Source organism: Lepisma saccharinum, chromosome 3, assembly GCF_977018435.1.
Source record: "Lepisma saccharinum chromosome 3, izLepSacc3.1, whole genome shotgun sequence".
In the NCBI taxonomy this organism is placed as follows: Eukaryota; Metazoa; Arthropoda; class Insecta; order Zygentoma; family Lepismatidae; genus Lepisma; species Lepisma saccharinum.
The window spans coordinates 102,876,369-102,895,963 of NC_139231.1; the positions used below are offsets into that span (position 1 = coordinate 102,876,369).

Sequence of the window (19,595 nt, forward strand, 5' to 3'; positions counted from 1 at the left end):
TCTGAGGCTGATCAAGATAATCTACTACTTCTAAAATATATAACCCTCTGCCCACAAAAATATGTTGCCATCATTGCGTGACATCATGCCTCAAGCTGATTGGTTGGCATGCTCAGAGCCTCTAGGAGGAAATAACCATGCTTAGTCTTAAGGCAACCTTAACAGAGATAAAGCACTTAGGCTAAGCTCTGATTAACAACATGCATTGTAAGTGTGGTGATATGATGGGGAATTGGTTTAGATTTAGCTTCCTTTAAATTCTATAGTTTATTAGGTCATTTATTTGTTCTATATTAGATTCTTTACTTATTCTAAATTGTTAGTAATTTTATATTAGTTTAGGTATTGAGGAACCTTTCTTAGAATTCTTGGTTGTATGGCCACACTCACTATTCATACATTGCCCATAATAGTTTATTAATATATAGTGGGATCACTTGTATGATGAATGGTTTATAAAGAACAGGTTTTATGATGAAGTTTAGTACAGAAAAATATTTACTTGTTGATTGTTAATTTCAATCAAGTACAATTTCACTTAAAATAAAAATGAAAAAAATTCCTGGAATAATTGTCTCTGACCACAGCATAATTTCACTGTCCCTCTATATGGTAGGTCCTGCTTTAAGAAGTTGAGGTAGAACATGTCACAAATCTGAGGTATGGGCCCTTTTTACAGCTAAGTTACAATATTTTAGAAATTCTCTATTTCTAGGCTATATTTAATTATTTTACATCTCTCTTTCTACTTCCCCAGGTTAATTATTGTGATGATTAGAATGGATGGTGAATTGGTGAAGTAGATATGGAACAAAATCTATTAAATATCTATGTCTTAACCAGGATTTGAACGTGGATTAATTTTTTTGTTAGTAAGCACAGGTATATCCTGTGAGAACAACTTAAAACATTATCTATCTCACAGAATCGGGATGCATATTTACTTTGGCTCTGAACATGTTAATTGGAACTTGCATTTTGTAGCAAGAATGTGACAGCGTAATTTGTACTCTTGTCAGTGAGCTGATACAAGCATGTTGGTAGAAAGTAGATTATCAGTATCTGTACATTTTCTATCAGTATTTTTGAATATTGGTTACAATTTCATATTGGCCATTCTTCACATGAGGACACACATCACCTCCCAAATTATATTTGTATGGGTAAAGCCAGCCCCCGTGGTGGAATGGTTAGCACATCCTGCTACGATGCCACGGGTCCCGGGTTTCAATTCCAGCCTGGACCTGGGTGTTTGTAAGTGTCCAATCATCAATTTCACCATATCATCAGTCATCCCCATCTTCGCAATTAGCCAAAAGTTCCACAAAAGTGAAGTAAAATAAACTAAATCAATCATTATATGGGTAAAATGTGATAGTTCCTCTATGTTTGAAGAGCCTTGGATGTTATTTTTTAATGGTTTTTTTCATTGTTGCTGTTTCTTCACAATATGTTTAGGAGAAGTATAGTTATACCACATGCAAATATTTCAATGAGAAAGTTAAGTACTTTGTTTTGTTATGTTAAATTCTGAAATGTTTACTACCTTATGTGATAACCTCAGGAGTTGGATAAAGAATAGTTAAGTTAAGGTTAAAATATAAATAATGTCCTGGCTGCATTAATGAAGCTTGTGTAACTTTCCATCGTGCCTCATGTACAGAGTGATCACAAAGTCCCATTATTCCCTATTGTGTGTCCACATCGCCATAGATGGTTGCATTGTATTAATGTGAGATCATGGCCGAGGACAACTCGGAGGTAGTGTGACTATTCGTTATGATTTAGTCCAGAGTGTCTGTGTGTACACCATCGTTTTCATAACAGAGTATGATTCTCTGCTATCATCATGATCATCATCATCAGCCATGATTTAGATGTAGAACCTGCAACAATAAGAAACAACAATTCATTAACATCTATGTAATACATAGGGGGTAATGGGACTTTGTCATCACTCTGTATACAAGTACAAAGATATACATCAATAAACATGATACGTTCATTGAATTTTAAATATTTTTCTTTCTTGCTCTTAGCTTACACCTGGAGATTCTACTAAACTTACAAGAAAAGAATCATACAAGGCTCAGAGAAAAAATTATCGCAGGGAAAAGAAGAGAGTTGCTGATGAACTTCTAAATACATTGAAAGATCCTTCTGTTGTGGTGCTCGCTGATTGGTTGAAAGTGCGTGGCACACTAAAGAGTTGGACCAAGCTGTGGTGTGTCCTTAAGCCTGGCCTTCTGCTACTCTATAAAAGTCCTAAAACTAAGGTGAGATTCTTTTACATTTTGGATTTGAGGGCATAAGTTTCTATATGTAGTATCTTGTAGTAATTTTAAACGGTGTCTTTATTTAGTTGAGTCTTAATGTTTATATTCTCTCCTTGATTTTTAGAGTAGCCACTGGGTAGGCACAGTCTTACTGAATACGTGCCAAGTGATTGAGAGACCTTCAAAGAAAGATGGCTTTTGCTTCAAACTATTTCACCCTTTGGAACAGTCTATCTGGTCTCCACGAGGACCTGAGAAAGAAACCATTCGTAAGTTTGTAATTATCACTCTATAGCATGCCAACATTTGCAGTAACATTTGTACCTTGTACTGTACATATACTAAAGTCTTAAATTAGTCATATAAAATCATAAATGCAAGAGTAATACGAGGCGCATCCAGAAAGTAAGTTTCCCTATTTTTTTAAAAAAAAAACAACAACACAGTTTCAGGAAAATATTTATTGGCAACAGGTACAGCAAAGGTTCAGCTATTTTTCAACATAGCAACCACCAGAATTGAGACACTTGTCGTATCGTGGTATCAACTTTTGGATCCCACTATCGTAGAACTCTGCCGCCTGTGAATGGAACCAGCGTGTGACAGACGTCTTCAACTCTTCGTCGTTGCCAAAACGCTCCCCGGAGGACAGGAATTTCTTGAGGTGCAAGAAAACGTGAAAATCGCTGGGAGCCAGATCAGGACTGTAAGGTGGATGATCAAACAACTCCCAGCCAAATTCCGTCAAAACAGCTGCTGTGCGCCGAGCCGTATGTCGACGAGCATTGTCATGGAGGAGCACAACACCTGCAGTAAGCATGCCACGCCTCTTGTTGTGAATAGCATGTCGCAATTTCCTTAGTGTTTCACAGTAATGGTCAGCGTTCACCGTTTCACCTCTAGGGAGGAAGTCAATGAGCAAAATGCCCTTCCTGTCGCAAAACACGGTGCACATCACTTTCTGTACCGACAGCGTCTGTTTGAATTTCTTCTTGGCCGGAGATCCACTATGCCGCCAATGCATTGACTGCTGCTTGGTTTCCGGGGTGAAGTGCGAAATCCACGTCTCATCGCCCGTGACCATCCTGTCGAGGAAATCATCGCCGTCATCATGGTACCATTGCAGGAATGTCAGTGCTGCTCCTGAACGTTTCATTTTGTGTTCGGGTGTCAGGTTTTTAGGCACCCACCTGGCACACAATTTTTTGAACAGCAGCCGCTGCGTAACAATCTCAACTTTATCACCGACCGAACCTCGCATGCGGCAGGAGAAGGAATACGAGCTTCCATTTTGGACTACTGCTGCCTCGCTACTGGCATGCAGCGGGAGAAGGAATACGAGCTTCCACTTCGGACCACTGCTGCCTCGCTACTGGCGCCGAGCGGGATCTGTCCACCTGGCATATGATTGATACGTCTTAGCTCTGCTGCGCATGCGCAATTTACATGGCTCATTATGTTTACTTTCACGGGAAAAAAATAGGGAAACTTACTTTCTGGATGCGCCTCGTACATGGCATTTTCCACTGCATGACTTTTACCTTGGAAATGTGCTTGCTACTACAGTGATTCATAGGATCTCACTATTGTATCAATACATTTCAGTTCGAGTACAGTTCCTGCCTTTGGTGCAAGTTGTCCTGGGTTCGATCTCTGTGAAAGCTCCAAAATTTTAGTGTTGTCCTACTACAAAGAAATAGTAGCAGATAACAGTGGTGATGGAACTCGATGTGCTGTCCACATGTCCATCAATCAAAACCCACTTGGTCCTCAAAGTGCTATTCCTCCATTGAGTTTAGGTCAAGAAAGTCTACACTGTGAACCAAAAAGTCAAGATTGTTATAGGTTAAGAGGAATGTTTATCCTCGTCACATACATTATGTGGTAATAATTCAACTGTTTTCCGATAGAGGTCAGTCCCACTACTGTGGTTAGGTAAGCTAAAGGTAAAGTTCACCTTGCATATAGCACTAAATGCACATTTAGGGGATGTGGGAGTAGAGCCCCACACATTCTCTATCTCTGCCATTGTGATCAGCACCATGCTCTGGCTGCCTTTACCCTCTAATCCCCAGGTACCTATTGATTTTACTGTGGGTAGGAGTCAGGTTTTCCAGTAGAGGTCCACATGAAAGTTACAGTTAAAGGACGTGTTATGGTGTTGTGCATTACTCGTGTGTTTGGTTTCCCACTTTGTGTTCTTAGGCAGATACAAGCTAATTGACAACAGGAACCATTTCATCCATCTTTGTGTTATGAAGTGACAGTAGAGCAGTTTCTCATGAAGTTACGTTTTCTTTGTTTGCATTTTTTTTTTTTTTTTTTTTTGCAGTGGCTTCCAACTTCAATTCTGTTTTTATGTTAAGTATACCATAAATATTTATGCATGCGATGTGCAGCATGCAAATTTATTTTATCTTTATGACAATATTTTTTCTGTTGTATCTTGTAGGTGCTGTTGTGCAGCCTCTTCCCACTGCATATCTCATATTTCGTGCCCCATCTCAAGCTGCCGGCAAATGCTGGTTGGATGCCTTGGAATTAGCATTACGATGCTCCTCGCTTCTGGTCCGCTCCATGAGCAACAAGTCAACCGGTGCTGTCTCGGTAGCAAGTCAAGATGGCCAAGATGGCACAACCAACCACGAGACTCAGTGGAGTGAGGCTGATTATGAAAAGCATTTTACTGATCATGGTATGTTCCTTTCCATATTATTTAGTTCTGATGTGACTGCTTATTTTTCTTGATTCCACCTATAGCTAAGTAACATTACTGATACTCAATTCAATACATATTAAACAATCAAATAATGTTGTCAAGCAACATTTTGTGCTTGTTCTACTTGTATTGAATTAAATATTAGGGGCAAATTAATTTAATAAAAATTAGGGATGGGACAGATTAATCGGTACTCTATCGATATCGGCCGATATAGGCGTATCGGTTTATCGGTAAAATTACCGATTATTTTACCGATCCGATATATCGATTATTATCTGACAATTTAGTGCACAATTCTGCCATTTTGTTGTAATTTCTATGGATAATATCCATGCCCTACTTTCTAAAAAAGTAAATGACAAAATATGCAACTTCTTTTGCACTGCAGTCACCTTGAAACACATTTATTAAAGAGACCAGTGAACCTTTCAGGTTCTTCAAGGACCATTTCTAATTTTATATCGGATCGGTAGAATATCGGTTATTGGTATCGGTAAATTTTATATCGGTACTTTATCGGTATCGGCCAAAATTTCATATCAGCCCATCCCTAACTATAAATGATTAATAGAAGTATAATTGCTAGTTGAATGAACTGATATAAAATTGCTACCAGTAGCTAAAATTCTACCAATCTGATAAAAATGCAAATGTTCTTCGTTGATTAATGCATGTAAACATGTGACTACAGCATTCCTCTTACAAATTCATTAAACAATATCAGATTCAAAAAATTATCGGTAATTTTAATTTCAAGTTCTTACAACTAAATGTCTAATGAAAAGATCATATGTTTTCCTGAAACATTACATCAAAAACATGTTTATTTGCTTGTAACAACTGTAAATCAGAAGAAAGAGGTCATACACATAGCTTGAAAAAAATTATGCATACAACTGATAATTTACAAAGTATTTATTTAAGGTTTAATATTATGAAACGCACACATAGTTGCACATTTCAACATGAGCTGTGTGCATCACCATAATTCACAAAATGGTGCATGGTGTGTTAAACACCAGTTTTGTAAGTGTTTTCTTGCATCATCCCCTTATTCTTTTTTAACAGTATATTATAACTTATTGAAAAGTTATAAAAATTATATCTCAACCTGGGGACTGTAGCATTTCGTGTCAGGGCATCACCAACTGAGCTACCAAACTAACTTTGGACTTCATTGCAATGTACACCTCTTGAAAGCTGGGTGTATATTATGTCAGTTACGAGCACACCAGTTTTATCCATGCCATTTACTATCTGTATACCTGGACCTTTCTGCTTTTGGTTGCTATGTAAGTTATCATTCTAGTTCTTTTTGTGTCCTCCTTTCTTTTAATTTGAAAGGTATAAGTGTTTATATGTTACAGATCTTGATGACACAAGCCACACTGATGAAAACCACCCAGAAAATGGGGCAGTTTGTGATCATCTCAGTGGTCCAGAGTTGTCAGAAAGCGAGTCCGAGGTTTCCGTGAAGGGGGAAGAGACTATTGAGTCAGAGGATATTGAACCATTAGAAACTCCGTACGTAGAGAATGAAGAAGAAGAATTTGGAAGTGTAAGTAGAAAATTTTTATTACTTCGAAAGTAAAACTGAATTGGTTCGTGCTATGACTCCTGATTTTCATTTATGAAAGCAAGGTTATCCTGTATGCATTGCACCATGCCATGAAAGCACATACGGTATCTGGAGGGAGGGCTCCACACATTCTCAGTCTTGACCATACCACACACTGATTGTGTCTACATGAGTGACGTGCTTATGTACAGACATCAACTGGAAAATTCCTTCCTTGGATCATGTACCACGGGAATTGAACCTCTCTCTCCTTGCAGCAGCTAGGTGCCCTCCAAACTGGACCACAATAGTTACTGAAGCATGCACACTTTTCTTTCTGTGCCATCTGTGTATTTCTGTATGTCTTTACTTATATATCTACTGACGAAGCTTGCACAAAATTCTTAGGTGAAAAAGAAATCTACATCCAGAAAACTTGCCAACAATGTTTGTGTTTACAACACTGCTGAGATGTGATGTTCGCAAATTTGTAAGAATCCTAGTAATAACCACATCATTGAACAGTACCTGCTTGACAGCTTCAAGTGCCGTACCCAGTTCAAAACCAATGAATCTCATAAAAACCTACATTAGAGGAACAATACTACAGATCATCCATATTTTCCTGATAATAGAGTAATAGACCACAAAGCCGTAGTATGCATTCCTTTTCACAATCTGCTGACTTTGAATGACAAGTGTTATGCTACAAGTACAGTTTCTGTTTGGTGATTCACTTCCAGTCAGTTTCATAAATATTCAGTTTGTGAAATTCATTGCACTAAATGATTTTATCATCAAAAAGTTTTCACCTAAACACAATTCCAATAATTTTCTGTTGATAAGTTCCCACAGGTGAAGAAATTTCCAAAATATTGAGCACAGCATTAAAAGCTCAGAGTGGAATCATTCTTACAATTTCTTACAGAACTTTTTTTTTCAAGGTGTTAGTCCTCCCACTCGTCCAGGCTTTTAATTGTCAATGGTGGAATTTTAATTCAGTAATTGTATTAAAATATAACAGCTTTGAATTGTAATATTGCTCAAACAATGGGCATATGTAGCAATATTGTTTCAAAGTATTACAGGCTCAGTTGTAATGAGGAGTCTAGTTTACACAACACTCGGGTGTGTATGTATGTGTCTGTGTGTGCGTGCGCGTGCATACACATAATTTAATTTATGTTCATAATGACTACTCACCACCGAAGTTCCTGGGTTTGAATCCCAGCCTGTGGTGTGGGTGGTATTCGTAAATGTCCCTTCATCAATTTCATCTAATCTTTCCTCATCAACACAGTTAGCCGAAAGTGGCAGAAATATTATGTTTACATAAGATGCTAATTACATTGCTCACTTTATCTTCATGGTTTCTAAAGTGAATAATCGGAAATCCACTGTGTATTTAAAACTTAGCATCTGCAGTTCCGGTTTTTGTTCAGAAGATACATCACTGATTTTTCACATCTTTATAATCTGCCATGGTACAAGAAAACATCAAGTTTTAAGATAATGATGGACAGTGTTATCTATCTTCAGTCCCTGAAGCCAGAGAAAAACCATAAAATTACTTTTTAAGTGTTGAAAATCAACAATATGATTTTTAATTCACGTTTCATGGAATGAAACATTTTATGAATCATGTGTATTTTTTAAGTAAAGGTCCTTATTTTTTCTGCCAAACTGATTTTTATTGTTTGATTAATTTCGATGGCTACTGCCACCATTTGCTTCAAAACTCATGGCTTGTGTGTTGCCTCCTGTGATGAATAGGTGTAACTGATAACACTGTCATCAGTATTGGAGAGTTCCAGTTCAAATTAGCAATGGCAGTTGATTTTGCAGAAAAATTATGTGCCAAAAAAAATCCTTCTTTAAAAATGGCAGATTTATTAATTTCACAATTTTAAACTGCATCAATTAAGCATTTTTTTAAAAATCTGGTAATAATTCAAGGTAAATTGCATGTAATATGTTTGTTCTAACATTTGTAACTACTATGAATAATTTTAAATTGATGAAATAGCTGTTTTGGTTAAGCAATCCATAATACAACTACAATAAGCTGAGCATTAGTAAATATCCTTGTGGTGGTGTACTACAGTTTGATATTGCTTTTTAACATAAGGTAGATTGTCATAACTTTGTGTTACGTGGTAACTTTTTAACAAGGTAGATTGACACAACTTTGTGTTACATATTAATGTAAGGAAACTGCAAGCCTGTGTAATTTGAGTCCTAATTAGATTGAATTGAAGCCAAAATTGACCCTGTGGTATTAAGAGTGATAGTTAAACATTAGTGTACTTTTACTGTTTCTACACAATGCATATATGTCTGCTAAGTTATAAATGGATTCGACTTTTGTCTCTTGAAATGAGATACATGTGTATTATGTTGAAACGAGATAAAATGAACTTTTAGCCATTACAAGTGCATTTTTGTACTTGTTTATATTAATTCTATAAGCCAAAATTATGCATTAAATATTTTTTCTTTCTAATGGCACATATTTTAATAATACATTTCAGCTCCAGTTGAAATGTAAGTGCCTAGCAGTCCAAAAGTAATACATAGGCACTTATTTTATGCATATGATCAAACTCTTGACTATTTTGATATTGGTCAGAACAGTGCCTATTGGGTCCCAAAACTGGGGGGTGCAGGGCAAAGACAGTACATTTCCCTTCGTAGGTAAGATTTAGCATAGTGTGGGGGCAAAAGTGGCGAAAACTGGGTGGGCAACTGCCCCGCCTCACTGCCACTGGGTCAGAATGTAGGTGAAGAACGACAATCAATAAGAATCAAACATATATTTCATATGTATTTGAATTAGCAAGTGGGTGATTCCAATTATGCATATCCTACATTCTTTAGAATTGATTTTTTTTTTTTTTTTTTTGCATTTGATGTAGTTCATAGAATAAAATGGCATGCAACTCTGTTAAATGTTGTTCTATGTTCTTATTTTTCACTTGGATCTCCCATTTGTGTTTTGAAAGAGTCTGTCTTCAGGGTCTCTTGATGGCTTTTGAAGAATTTCATACAAAGTTTAATTGTCATTGACTTTCAAGACAGCCAAAAACTCTTGTATGAAGCACGTGATGTTTCATATCACCAACAATTGTCTTAATTCTTTGAATGCTGATACCATTGCATGTAAGAAAGTAACATGTCTATAAATGTTGGAAGTGGTCTCTTGGGCTGCTTTCCAATCCTTTGTTACCCATGTCCTTCCACATTTAAAAGTAATAAAAAACACCTAGTATATATTTAAAGAGAACCAATATTGCTTTTTCTTTTGGTTATTTTAAATCACAATGAACAAGCATTGTACTTTTTCAAGAAGTGTTTCAACACTGCCTTTTTTTTACTAAAGGAAAAAATAAAGGTGTGTGTGTGAGTGTATACGTGCATCTATCGAATCATGCCATTGTAGACTGCTTAGATCAAAATACCAGATGTCTACAAAAGAACTCAAGGGTTTTACATGAAATTTGACGCATGTGAAACAACAAAGTTACCTTACATTTATAGATAACATGAAAGAGTTTTTTGGGGAGAAGGGTGGAAAGTGTCATTTTGTATGTATCAGTGTTGCCTCCATTCATAGTTTTGCATATCCAAATGATAATTTCTCTTTCTACATGTGTATCTTGCATGTCGGGAATTATGATTGGTTCAGCTATGATTATGCAGTGGACTCTCTCTAATTCGAACTTGGATAATTCTAATTACTAGATAATTCGAAAGAAGTTTATTCCCCTTGAAACCATCTTTAATGATGTGATGTTTTTGTTCATTCAAATTTTGGATAATTAGAACTTCTTAGAGTTTGAATTAAAAACAGTCCAATATTTTCTTGTAGAATCTTCTCAGTGTATACCAAGTTCTTAACATATCCCCACATAAAAATATTGAGTGTGTAATATCAGGATATTATGGTGGACATGGAATTGGCCATTCTCCTCCAAACCACATGTTAGAAAATTCCAAGTCTAATGCTGCATGTGCAAAAGCACTTAATGCTTAAATTTTTCACTTCAGGCATGCCAACTAATGATGCATTCATACAAAAACAGAACATACTTGAAAACAGTATGCTTCCATCTAACGTATTAAATTTGATATGATTTGTTAACATTCTGGGGTTCTTTTGTTGAAACCATGTATAATCCATGTTTATCAGACTCTGGAGGCATTGTCGCCTAAGGAAATACTCATTTCAGTGTTTAATGATTTTTTTTTTTGCTTTATGGTACTGAATCAGATGGTCAGGTTCAAAAGATTATGCTTTGCTGTGGGAATACAGCTTATAACAGGGATTTCTTAATTTCTTGCTAAGTGGAATATTTACACAGACACAAAACAGTTTCACACTGAAGCATAGTGTCATGCTCAACACAAACTTGAGTGCTACGTATAATCTAGAGATGGACCAATATGCAATTTTCACTGATGTAAATAACATGAAAACGAATAATGTACTATGTGACATATTTAGTTTGACACTTGAATAATTTCATATCTTTGATCAGTGTGATCTCAAATGAGCATCTCATAGCAGTTTGCTTGGAATATGTGTGTGCTACAGTTTCATTGCATGAACATATACTCCAACAGTAGCAGAGCACGTTCTCATAGACATCCCAACATATTATGACCTGCTGCATACATACACTTGTGCTTGCTGGTGTGTAGGTGGAAGCACTGGTTTGGTTTGAGAACATGCTCATTTTTTAATCTTGCTCAGTTTTATTGATAATTTGTGCAAATTTTTCGATAATCCTATAAGTTGTATTCAAAGCACAAAAATAGACACATTCATTTACTGAACTAGCTATGTGAATAGCTTAATATGGCACATAGAGCATACTATAGTGAGACATTGAATAGGCATTATTATAAGTTTACACATATATCTTTGTGAAAATTGTGTGCACTGCAGAAGTTGCTTTAGTAACCACACCATTTATATCTCTGTTTGAGCCACAATTTTCACATAACTTTTTCATTGAAACAATTTCACACTGTAAAAATGCAGGTCAGATACTCTCGAACTATCGAGTATAGAATATACTGTTCAGCAATAACATAAGCATAACATAAACAAATTTTCCACATATTGTACTTAAAATTTTGTACATGATTTTTAAATACCATAAGAACAATCCCAAAAATGCTAATAACTTCTGCAAATAGCAAACAAGCTATTTAGAAAAAATATGGACTAGGCCTAGTGATGAGTTAATAGGTAAACCATTATTTGCTGTTTGCCAATTAATTGGCTCCACCTCTGGTAAATTTGTTATGAATTGCATGAGAATTTCCACATGGAATGAGGAACTGAATTAAAGATGAGACTAAAATTTGGAATCATCCTGTTGTTATTTACGTGTGCCTGTTAGCTGTGTCGTATTTATGTAACCTAAACATTCTCTGCACCATCCTTTCTGTTCCAACATTTGAAAATAATTTCGGTGCTTGTCTCTTTCCACAGTGTTGTCAAACTGGTGAATGGAAAAATAACGTATGTGTTACAATATTAAGTCCAATGTACTGCTTGAAGTTGCTTTGTAGAGTTAGTGTGAAATATTATTTATTTGCACAAGAAGGAAATTAAGAACAATTCTTAATCATGTGATTTGCTTGTCAATCTGGCTAGGTTTTAAAGGTAATTCACTAAATTATGATATAACAAGTGTAAGGACACAGCCTAGTGTACAAAGCTGAAATGTTGCCAATGGAAATGCAGTATTGTAGCTTGTTCTTTCATAGTTCAGTGAATTAAATTTAAAACATTGAAAACATTAGTCAGATATCTAAAATATGTTTGATTTGTAGAGATATTTGGCTTTTGTATTTTCATATGGACTGCATGAAGTTCCAAGAGATTTCACGTACTTCTTTTTTTGGTTTATTACATTTTTTATTCATTCTTATGTCTACTTTCATGGGAGCATTTATGTGGTACTCTTTGTTGAACAGGCACCTTCATGCAATTATTAGAAGCAATACGGTGGAATACCAATATTTTACATTGTTATATTTTAATTTCATTTGCATAATAGACTCAACCTTCTTGGCACCATCAATATACTGGTATGTTTCTAATTGAAATTTCATATTTAGCTTACATAATATTCCTCACCCAGTACACTAAATGTATAATATTTACTTACATAAGGTTGTTCCTGCTGTACTTGTATCAGACCTTGGACCTTGTGACTTCTCTTTTATGTTCATGTAGTACTTCATGTTTGTGTTCTTTGGAACCTTATTGTACTTTTTTTTTATCACTGAAATTGATTTTTCACTTAATGCATTGAGTTTTGGCCTCTCCCAAAGTGCCTTCCTGCTTATTCATAACCCAAAACTCTTTTTAAGTTTTATAATCAGGATTTCACTGTAATGCTCACCACATGCAATCTTCTTCAGAGCTGCAGCAAGTGACTATGTTGTTAGCATAACTACACATTATAATCTAAGTTAGTTCTTTAATATGATGCAACATACATGAAATTGTTGCCAATATCAATAACAATTGCCAATGTAATGTTCAGATACCGATAGTCGATATTCTGTTAGTTTGATGTAAAATTACAAATGTTCATGAAGACATGACCCTTTTATTTAATGTATGTAACCAGGTAGCTGCAATGGAATTTACCTTAGAAAAAGAAACTGTGTATTCAGACATTTACTTTACAAAAGCAGAGTACATTAATTACACTTCCATATTCACTAAACAAAATAGAGAAAAAGAAGCAGAATTTTCACTAAATTTTAGGCTATTTACAGTAGTGATGGACCAATATAAAAGTTTGGTTGATATCAATAAAGTACCAATATCAAATTTACTGATACCTACAAGGTCTTTTTTTCCCCTTTGGGCACCTGACAGCGGCACGCTTGGCAGCTGCCCGAATGCCAACTCCCGTCAAATCGCGTGCGATAACTCCACTATGGAATCCGCTATCCTCAAAATGACTTCAAGTTCTCAGAATTACAGTTACAATTACATTCAAAATAAGCATGTTAATTGTCACGGGGGATGTTGGAAATGTTGTCCACGTGCATCCACTCGTTTTTGGCATGATTTTAGGAAATTTGTGGCTGATCCCGAAGATTTGTTTTAAATTTTATGCAATAATAGGCTAACGATTTGCCATAAAATGCCTTTTCTTGTTCCTTGGCCAGATAATGTAGGTGTTTATGTTTAAAACAGTCTCTTGACATTTCTGAGTGGTATTGATTGATTGTAAGATTGATTGAGTTGGTGTTTTAATTCCAATTTATGTACATAAGGCTAATCGGGACTGGACCTACAGTTTAAAGTGGGATCCGAACCACTATGTGCCTGAGAGTGGTATTCATGTTTCACAGGTAGGCCTATAGTGTTCTTGTGTGACTGTTTTAGTCACAAGTGCTTCTTTCGAAGATAACAGCTTTTTCAGTGCCTAATACAAGAAAATGATGAAAACTATTCAGAACGTTTAGTTTGATTTTATTTCCTTTATTTTGCTTCGCTTTTTGTGCCACTTTTGGCTAATTGTGAAGATGGAGATGAGTGATATGTTGAAATTCATGAATGAACACTCACAAACATGCATGCCCAGGCCAGGAATCGAACCTGGTCCTCCTGGCGACATAGGGCGATGTGCAGAACGATTAGTATTTTTGTATTTTGTTCTTATTTGCGTGCTTATTTTGAGAGTTTCTAGTACCTATCAATCCTCATCCTGTTTATAAGCCCTTATTTAACCTCCCTTAGATTTCTAATAGTGATGACCGTGGATGGTGTAAATAATATAGGACACTGAAAAGTACCATATAAAAATTATGTACAATTTTTGAAAACGGTTAGTACAGTAGAGCGTCGATTATCCGAAGTAATTGGGGGACATGGGTGTTCGGAAAACTGGTTTGTTCGGATAATCGAACTGTACATGTTTATTTGCCAAAAAGAAGTACTGTACACTAAATTTATTCATAAAAACAGGCATCTCTTTAAGTATTACAAAGTAACGTACAAAGGCAACTTTAGTAGGAATATACAGCCAGTGCCAAACCGACAGAAGTGTGCTGATTGTTGAAACACAGCGACTGGCGTCTTGGCCGGTCAGCAGCACCTTATGAAGGCCCCATTAGAAGCAATGTTCCGCCAGCGGTGGCTCAGTGCGGCGACTACTGTGGGAAACTTGGTTTGGGAGTGAGGGGGATGATGGACGGTAGGGTGGGAGAGTAACAGGTGCGAGCGAGTACACAGTTCGGTTAAGCGGTCGTTCGGTTGACCGACGTTCGGATAATCGACGCTCTACTGTAATTAAACTTGTGAGAATTCTTTCAGTCTACAATTATGAAAACTTCTGTTTTCTTAATCACAGAGACTTCATTTCTGAAAATAAATATAACAGGCAAATTATTGTGTGAGTTCGAGCCCCACAGGCTCATTTAAGTTGGCGCCACTGGCAGTGTCCCCTATTTTTGTTACACAAAACTACAATCATTTCTTTATGCTGAGTGTACTTCTGGCTTCATGACAATACTGGCGTCGAAAGCGTACGGACGGGAGGGCACGGCCCTTAATAATTGAGGAAAATTATGTTGGAAGGTAGCAGATCGGACTCTCAGAGATGCCAATATTTACTGTAATGACCTACTATGTTATGATAATTATTGCAAATTCATTCCTGCAACAAATACAGTTAGAATCATTAAAGTGACAATTACAATTACAATCAAAATGAGCACGTAACTTGTCACAAGAGATACTTGAAATGGTGTCCCCCTGCATCCACACATATCTGGCATCTTTTCAGGAAATTTCCATTAACACGCAACAGTTCAGCTTGTGAAATTGCTTCAGTTTCTGTCCGGATTTTCTCCTTCAGTTCTTCTAATGTGTGGGGTTTGTTTCATAGACTTTATTTTTCAATTTCCCCCATAGATAAAAATTGCATATGGTGAGATCTGAGGACCGTAAGGGTCACAATCCTTTGCTAATAACCCGGTCTTCAAAAATTTCCTAATTGAAATCCAACGACTCTTCAGTTGTGTGTGAGGTGGCAGGAGTCTTGTTGGAGAAACCCTGACTGGCATTCAATATGAGTTAGTTGTTCGAAGAATGGTGTGAGTGTGTCTGCCGTCCCTGTATCTCTGTGCATTTATGATATTTTCATAAGATATGGACCCTGTAACTCTGTATGCATATACTGCACACCAAACACCGATTTTCTGGTCATGCAAAGAAGTTTCGTACATAAAATCGGGTTTATCTGAGCTCCAATACCTGTTATTCTGTGATGCAACATGGCTTTAAATGGAACCATGCTTCGTCAGAGAAAAATTTTAAACATGGATCAATTACCTCATTATTAACTTTCCCCAAAATCCAGTTACAGAAATTTGCCCGACTCTGGTTATCATGTGGTAGAGTGACCTTGTACGGTTTCAGTTTTAAAAATTTGGTAGCTCGCCATGCTGTTGTCATGGAAATTCCTGTTTCCTGTGCAAGTTGTCGGAGCAATTTTTGAGGAGTATGTTCTAATCGTTCTCCGACTTCATCCAATTTATCCTCGGTAAATACATGCCATTTTACCGTTCACTTCTTATCGAGAATAGATCCTGTTTCCCTGAATTTGTTCACAAGGTTTCACACGGTATTTCTGTGTGGAACAGGCACACCTGGGAATTCTGTTGAAAATCGTTTACAAACGTCCCCGCAAGAATTTGTAATCACATACGAATTGTACATAAAAACTTTTTGTTGTAATGTATACCATTATTTTGGATTAGATTGATTTGGTGTTTTAAGTCCATTTTATGCACAGTAAGGCTAATCAGGACTGGACCTACAGTTTGAAGTGGGATCCGAACCACTATGTGCCTTCACCGGGAATTGAACCCGGGACACCTTGATTACAAGGTGACAACACTACCACTGCGCCATCGGGTAGACCATACGTGGCATTATTAAAACTATAGCAAAATGCCAATAACACTTAACAAACACTTTACAAAAGAATAGAAAATCGCAAGAACAAACCTATTGACAACACCGTGAGGAGAAGAGTGGTGGAGTTGCAATGGGATGGACTCAGTGAACGGGAAATAGGGCGCCAACTGAACTTACCCAAGTCAACCGTCCACTGCATCATCAAACACCACCAAAATACGGGTACTACAGAGCCAGGTAAGGCCCCCGGCCGAAAATGCCTGCTGAGCGTGCGTGACCTACGGATATTTAGGCGCTACATCCAGACCAACAATCATGTTTCTGTGGCCGAATTACGACTGTGGACTCGGGAACGCTTTCACATTGAAGTGTCAACCAGAACCATTTGCCGTTACCTACAGCGATGCGGTTACCGAGTGTACAAGGCGAAACGTAAACCCTTCCTTTCCATGTTGAACAAAGGCAATCGACTACGGTGGACACGAATGTACCGGGGATGGACATTTCGGCAGTGGAACAGGGTTTTGTGGACGGACGAATCCATTTTCAATGTTGTGTACGGGAAAATACGGAAAACAGTCATTTGTCGGAAGGAGGAACAGAATGAAGCAAAATGTTATGCACGTCGGGTACAGAAACCTGCGTCAGTGATGGTATGGGGATGCATGACGGCATCTGGGGTTGGCCCACTACACGTCTGTGAGGGCATTGTGAATGCACACGCCTATACACGCATACTGGAGCGGCATCTTCCCACAGTGCGAAGGCACCTGTTCCACAGGCGGCGTCTCATCTTTCAACACGACAATGCCAGGCCTCATACAGCGCGGCTCACAAGAGAATGGTTGACTCGCCATCACGTGCGAACTCTGCCATGGCCACCATCGAGTCCCGACCTCTCGCCCATTGAGAATGTGTGGCGTGTTCTTAAGCGACGTGTGCAACAGAGGGGACCCACGACAGTGGCTGCTCTTATCGCCTGCCTGCAGGAGGAATGGCACCGCATCGATGTGGAATACCTTGAACGACTCGTCCGCAGCATGCCCCGACGCATTGCCACAGTTATTCGCCGACGGTGCGGCATCACACCATGGTAAACAAAATCCCCTCTAACAGTGGTCGAACTTCAATGTCACGTCTAGATGGACGAAAATGTTTTATTTTGTGTGGACACCGTACATTGCTGCGTTGCAGCGGAAATTTATGTTTTCCTTTGTTCCATGTAGTCTGCTGAATAAAATATGTTCAGCATATGCTTGTGTTCTTCTTTCACAACGCACTCCTATATTTGTGACTGGTCAAACTTCATTGTCACTAAGGTTGTAATTGTAACTTGAAGTCATTTCGAAGCTAGCGGTTTCCATAGCGTGCCGCCGTCAGGTGCCCAAAGGGGAAAGACCCTTTATATGATAACTGATATTAAGATATTTATAGATATATATTGGATCAGTAACATTTATGGTAAGGTTACCAATAAACTGATATGCCTATATTGATCTATACCGATAGAATACCAATTAATCTGTTCCATCCCTAATTTATAGAACTGCCATATATGCCTATACTGCCAATAGAACAGTCGTGAGTCTGTCCCACTAGTAAATATTATTTCCATGCTTGCAGTTTTTCATGGACATAAAAGTGGGAAGACTGTCTTGTTTCTGATTCTAAATATTTTTAATATTTTAAAAGTAGGTCTCGTATACATAAATATTTCCTGCATTTGTTCAATTCTTTTCTTCCTTAATTATTCCATCATGTTGGTTGCTTTGTTGTTTTAAGCCCACTTTATGAACAGTTAGGCTAATCAGGACTGGACCTACATTTTAAAGTGGGATCCGAACCACTATGTGCCTCCACCAGGTATCAAACCCTGGACCCCTTGATTACAAGGTGACGACACTACCACTGCACCATCGGGGAGGCCCTATTCCATCATGTAGCTTTGCAATAAGTGAAATTTTGCTCATAAAATACTTAATCACAATGTGCGTAATAAACAGTATTTGTTAGTTTATATTTAGATATATTGTCCAGACAGATTTGTCACTTTTGCTATTCAATATATGTGAGAAAGGTCTCAGATTTGTATGAGGTTATTTTTTAAGTAAGGTGCGTTTTGCAATAAAAACGAAGTAAGTAAATGTTTTTTTTATTTCAAAAAAAGCATTTATTTTCTGAATTTACATACACTTCTCTATTTTTCTACATAATTTCCTTGCCGGTTTAAACATTTATCGTAACGAACTACGACTTTTTGGATACCCTCCTCATAGAACTCTGCTGCCTGTGATGATAGCCAGGCAGGGTGTTTTGTTAGTGGACTTTTTGCCGCAAGGAACAACAATTAACTCGGTTTCCGTGAGTAACGGGCTATCATCACAGGCAGCCGAGTTCTATGAGGAGGGTATCCAAAAACTCGTAGTTCATTATGGTAAATGTTTATACTGGCAAGGAAATTATGTAGAGAAAATAGAGAAGCATATGAGTCATTCTATGCCAAATCAACACAGATATGAGCAATTTCCAAACTGGCCATCTCCGATTTTCATGAAATTTGGGGAGTTGAAACTATGTATGGAACTTAGTAACTATGAAAATTTATAGTTTCGTTTGTCTTGTAATTGTTAAGTTATTCAAGGTCAAAATTAGCAGAAATTGCCCTTTTTGAGCCCACTTAGCTATACTAAATCTGCTGTAACTCCGCCACTCTTTTGTCTAGGAAGCTCAAATAAAGCTTATTGTACAGGGAATTGAATAACCTTTCCAGTGATATATAACAAGCCTACCTTTGGATGAAAATATAATTTTGTCACGTGACATTGACCTTTGACCTTGAATATCTCAAAACATGTCATCACCAAAAATCGTGAAAAAAATATATTTGGTCCCTCATGCTATACTATAAAACATATCAAAAAATCATTCTGGGACTGCAATGGGATCAGATGATACAAAATAATATGTGTAACTATGCGACTGATAAAAGCCCCATTATATGAACTATGACGAGTCAAATGTCCCTTAAAACCCCCTACAAAATGATAAGGAGTTAACCTGGTCATGAAAGAAATAGGTTAG

The 19,595-nt window shown here is 37.3% G+C and overlaps 1 protein-coding gene across 1 annotated transcript in view; it reads left to right on the forward strand.

The window, feature by feature from the left end:
* Positions 1 to 19,595, forward strand: part of Orp8 (Oxysterol-binding protein-related protein 8) — a 101,375-nt gene that overhangs the window by 35,462 nt on the left and 46,318 nt on the right. Inside the window, 5 exon segments of the mRNA XM_083119058.1 lie at positions 2,040 to 2,276; positions 2,401 to 2,545; positions 4,729 to 4,971; positions 6,366 to 6,556; positions 12,057 to 12,086. Of these exon segments, the coding sequence (XP_082975184.1) occupies positions 2,040 to 2,276; positions 2,401 to 2,545; positions 4,729 to 4,971; positions 6,366 to 6,556; positions 12,057 to 12,086 (846 nt within the window).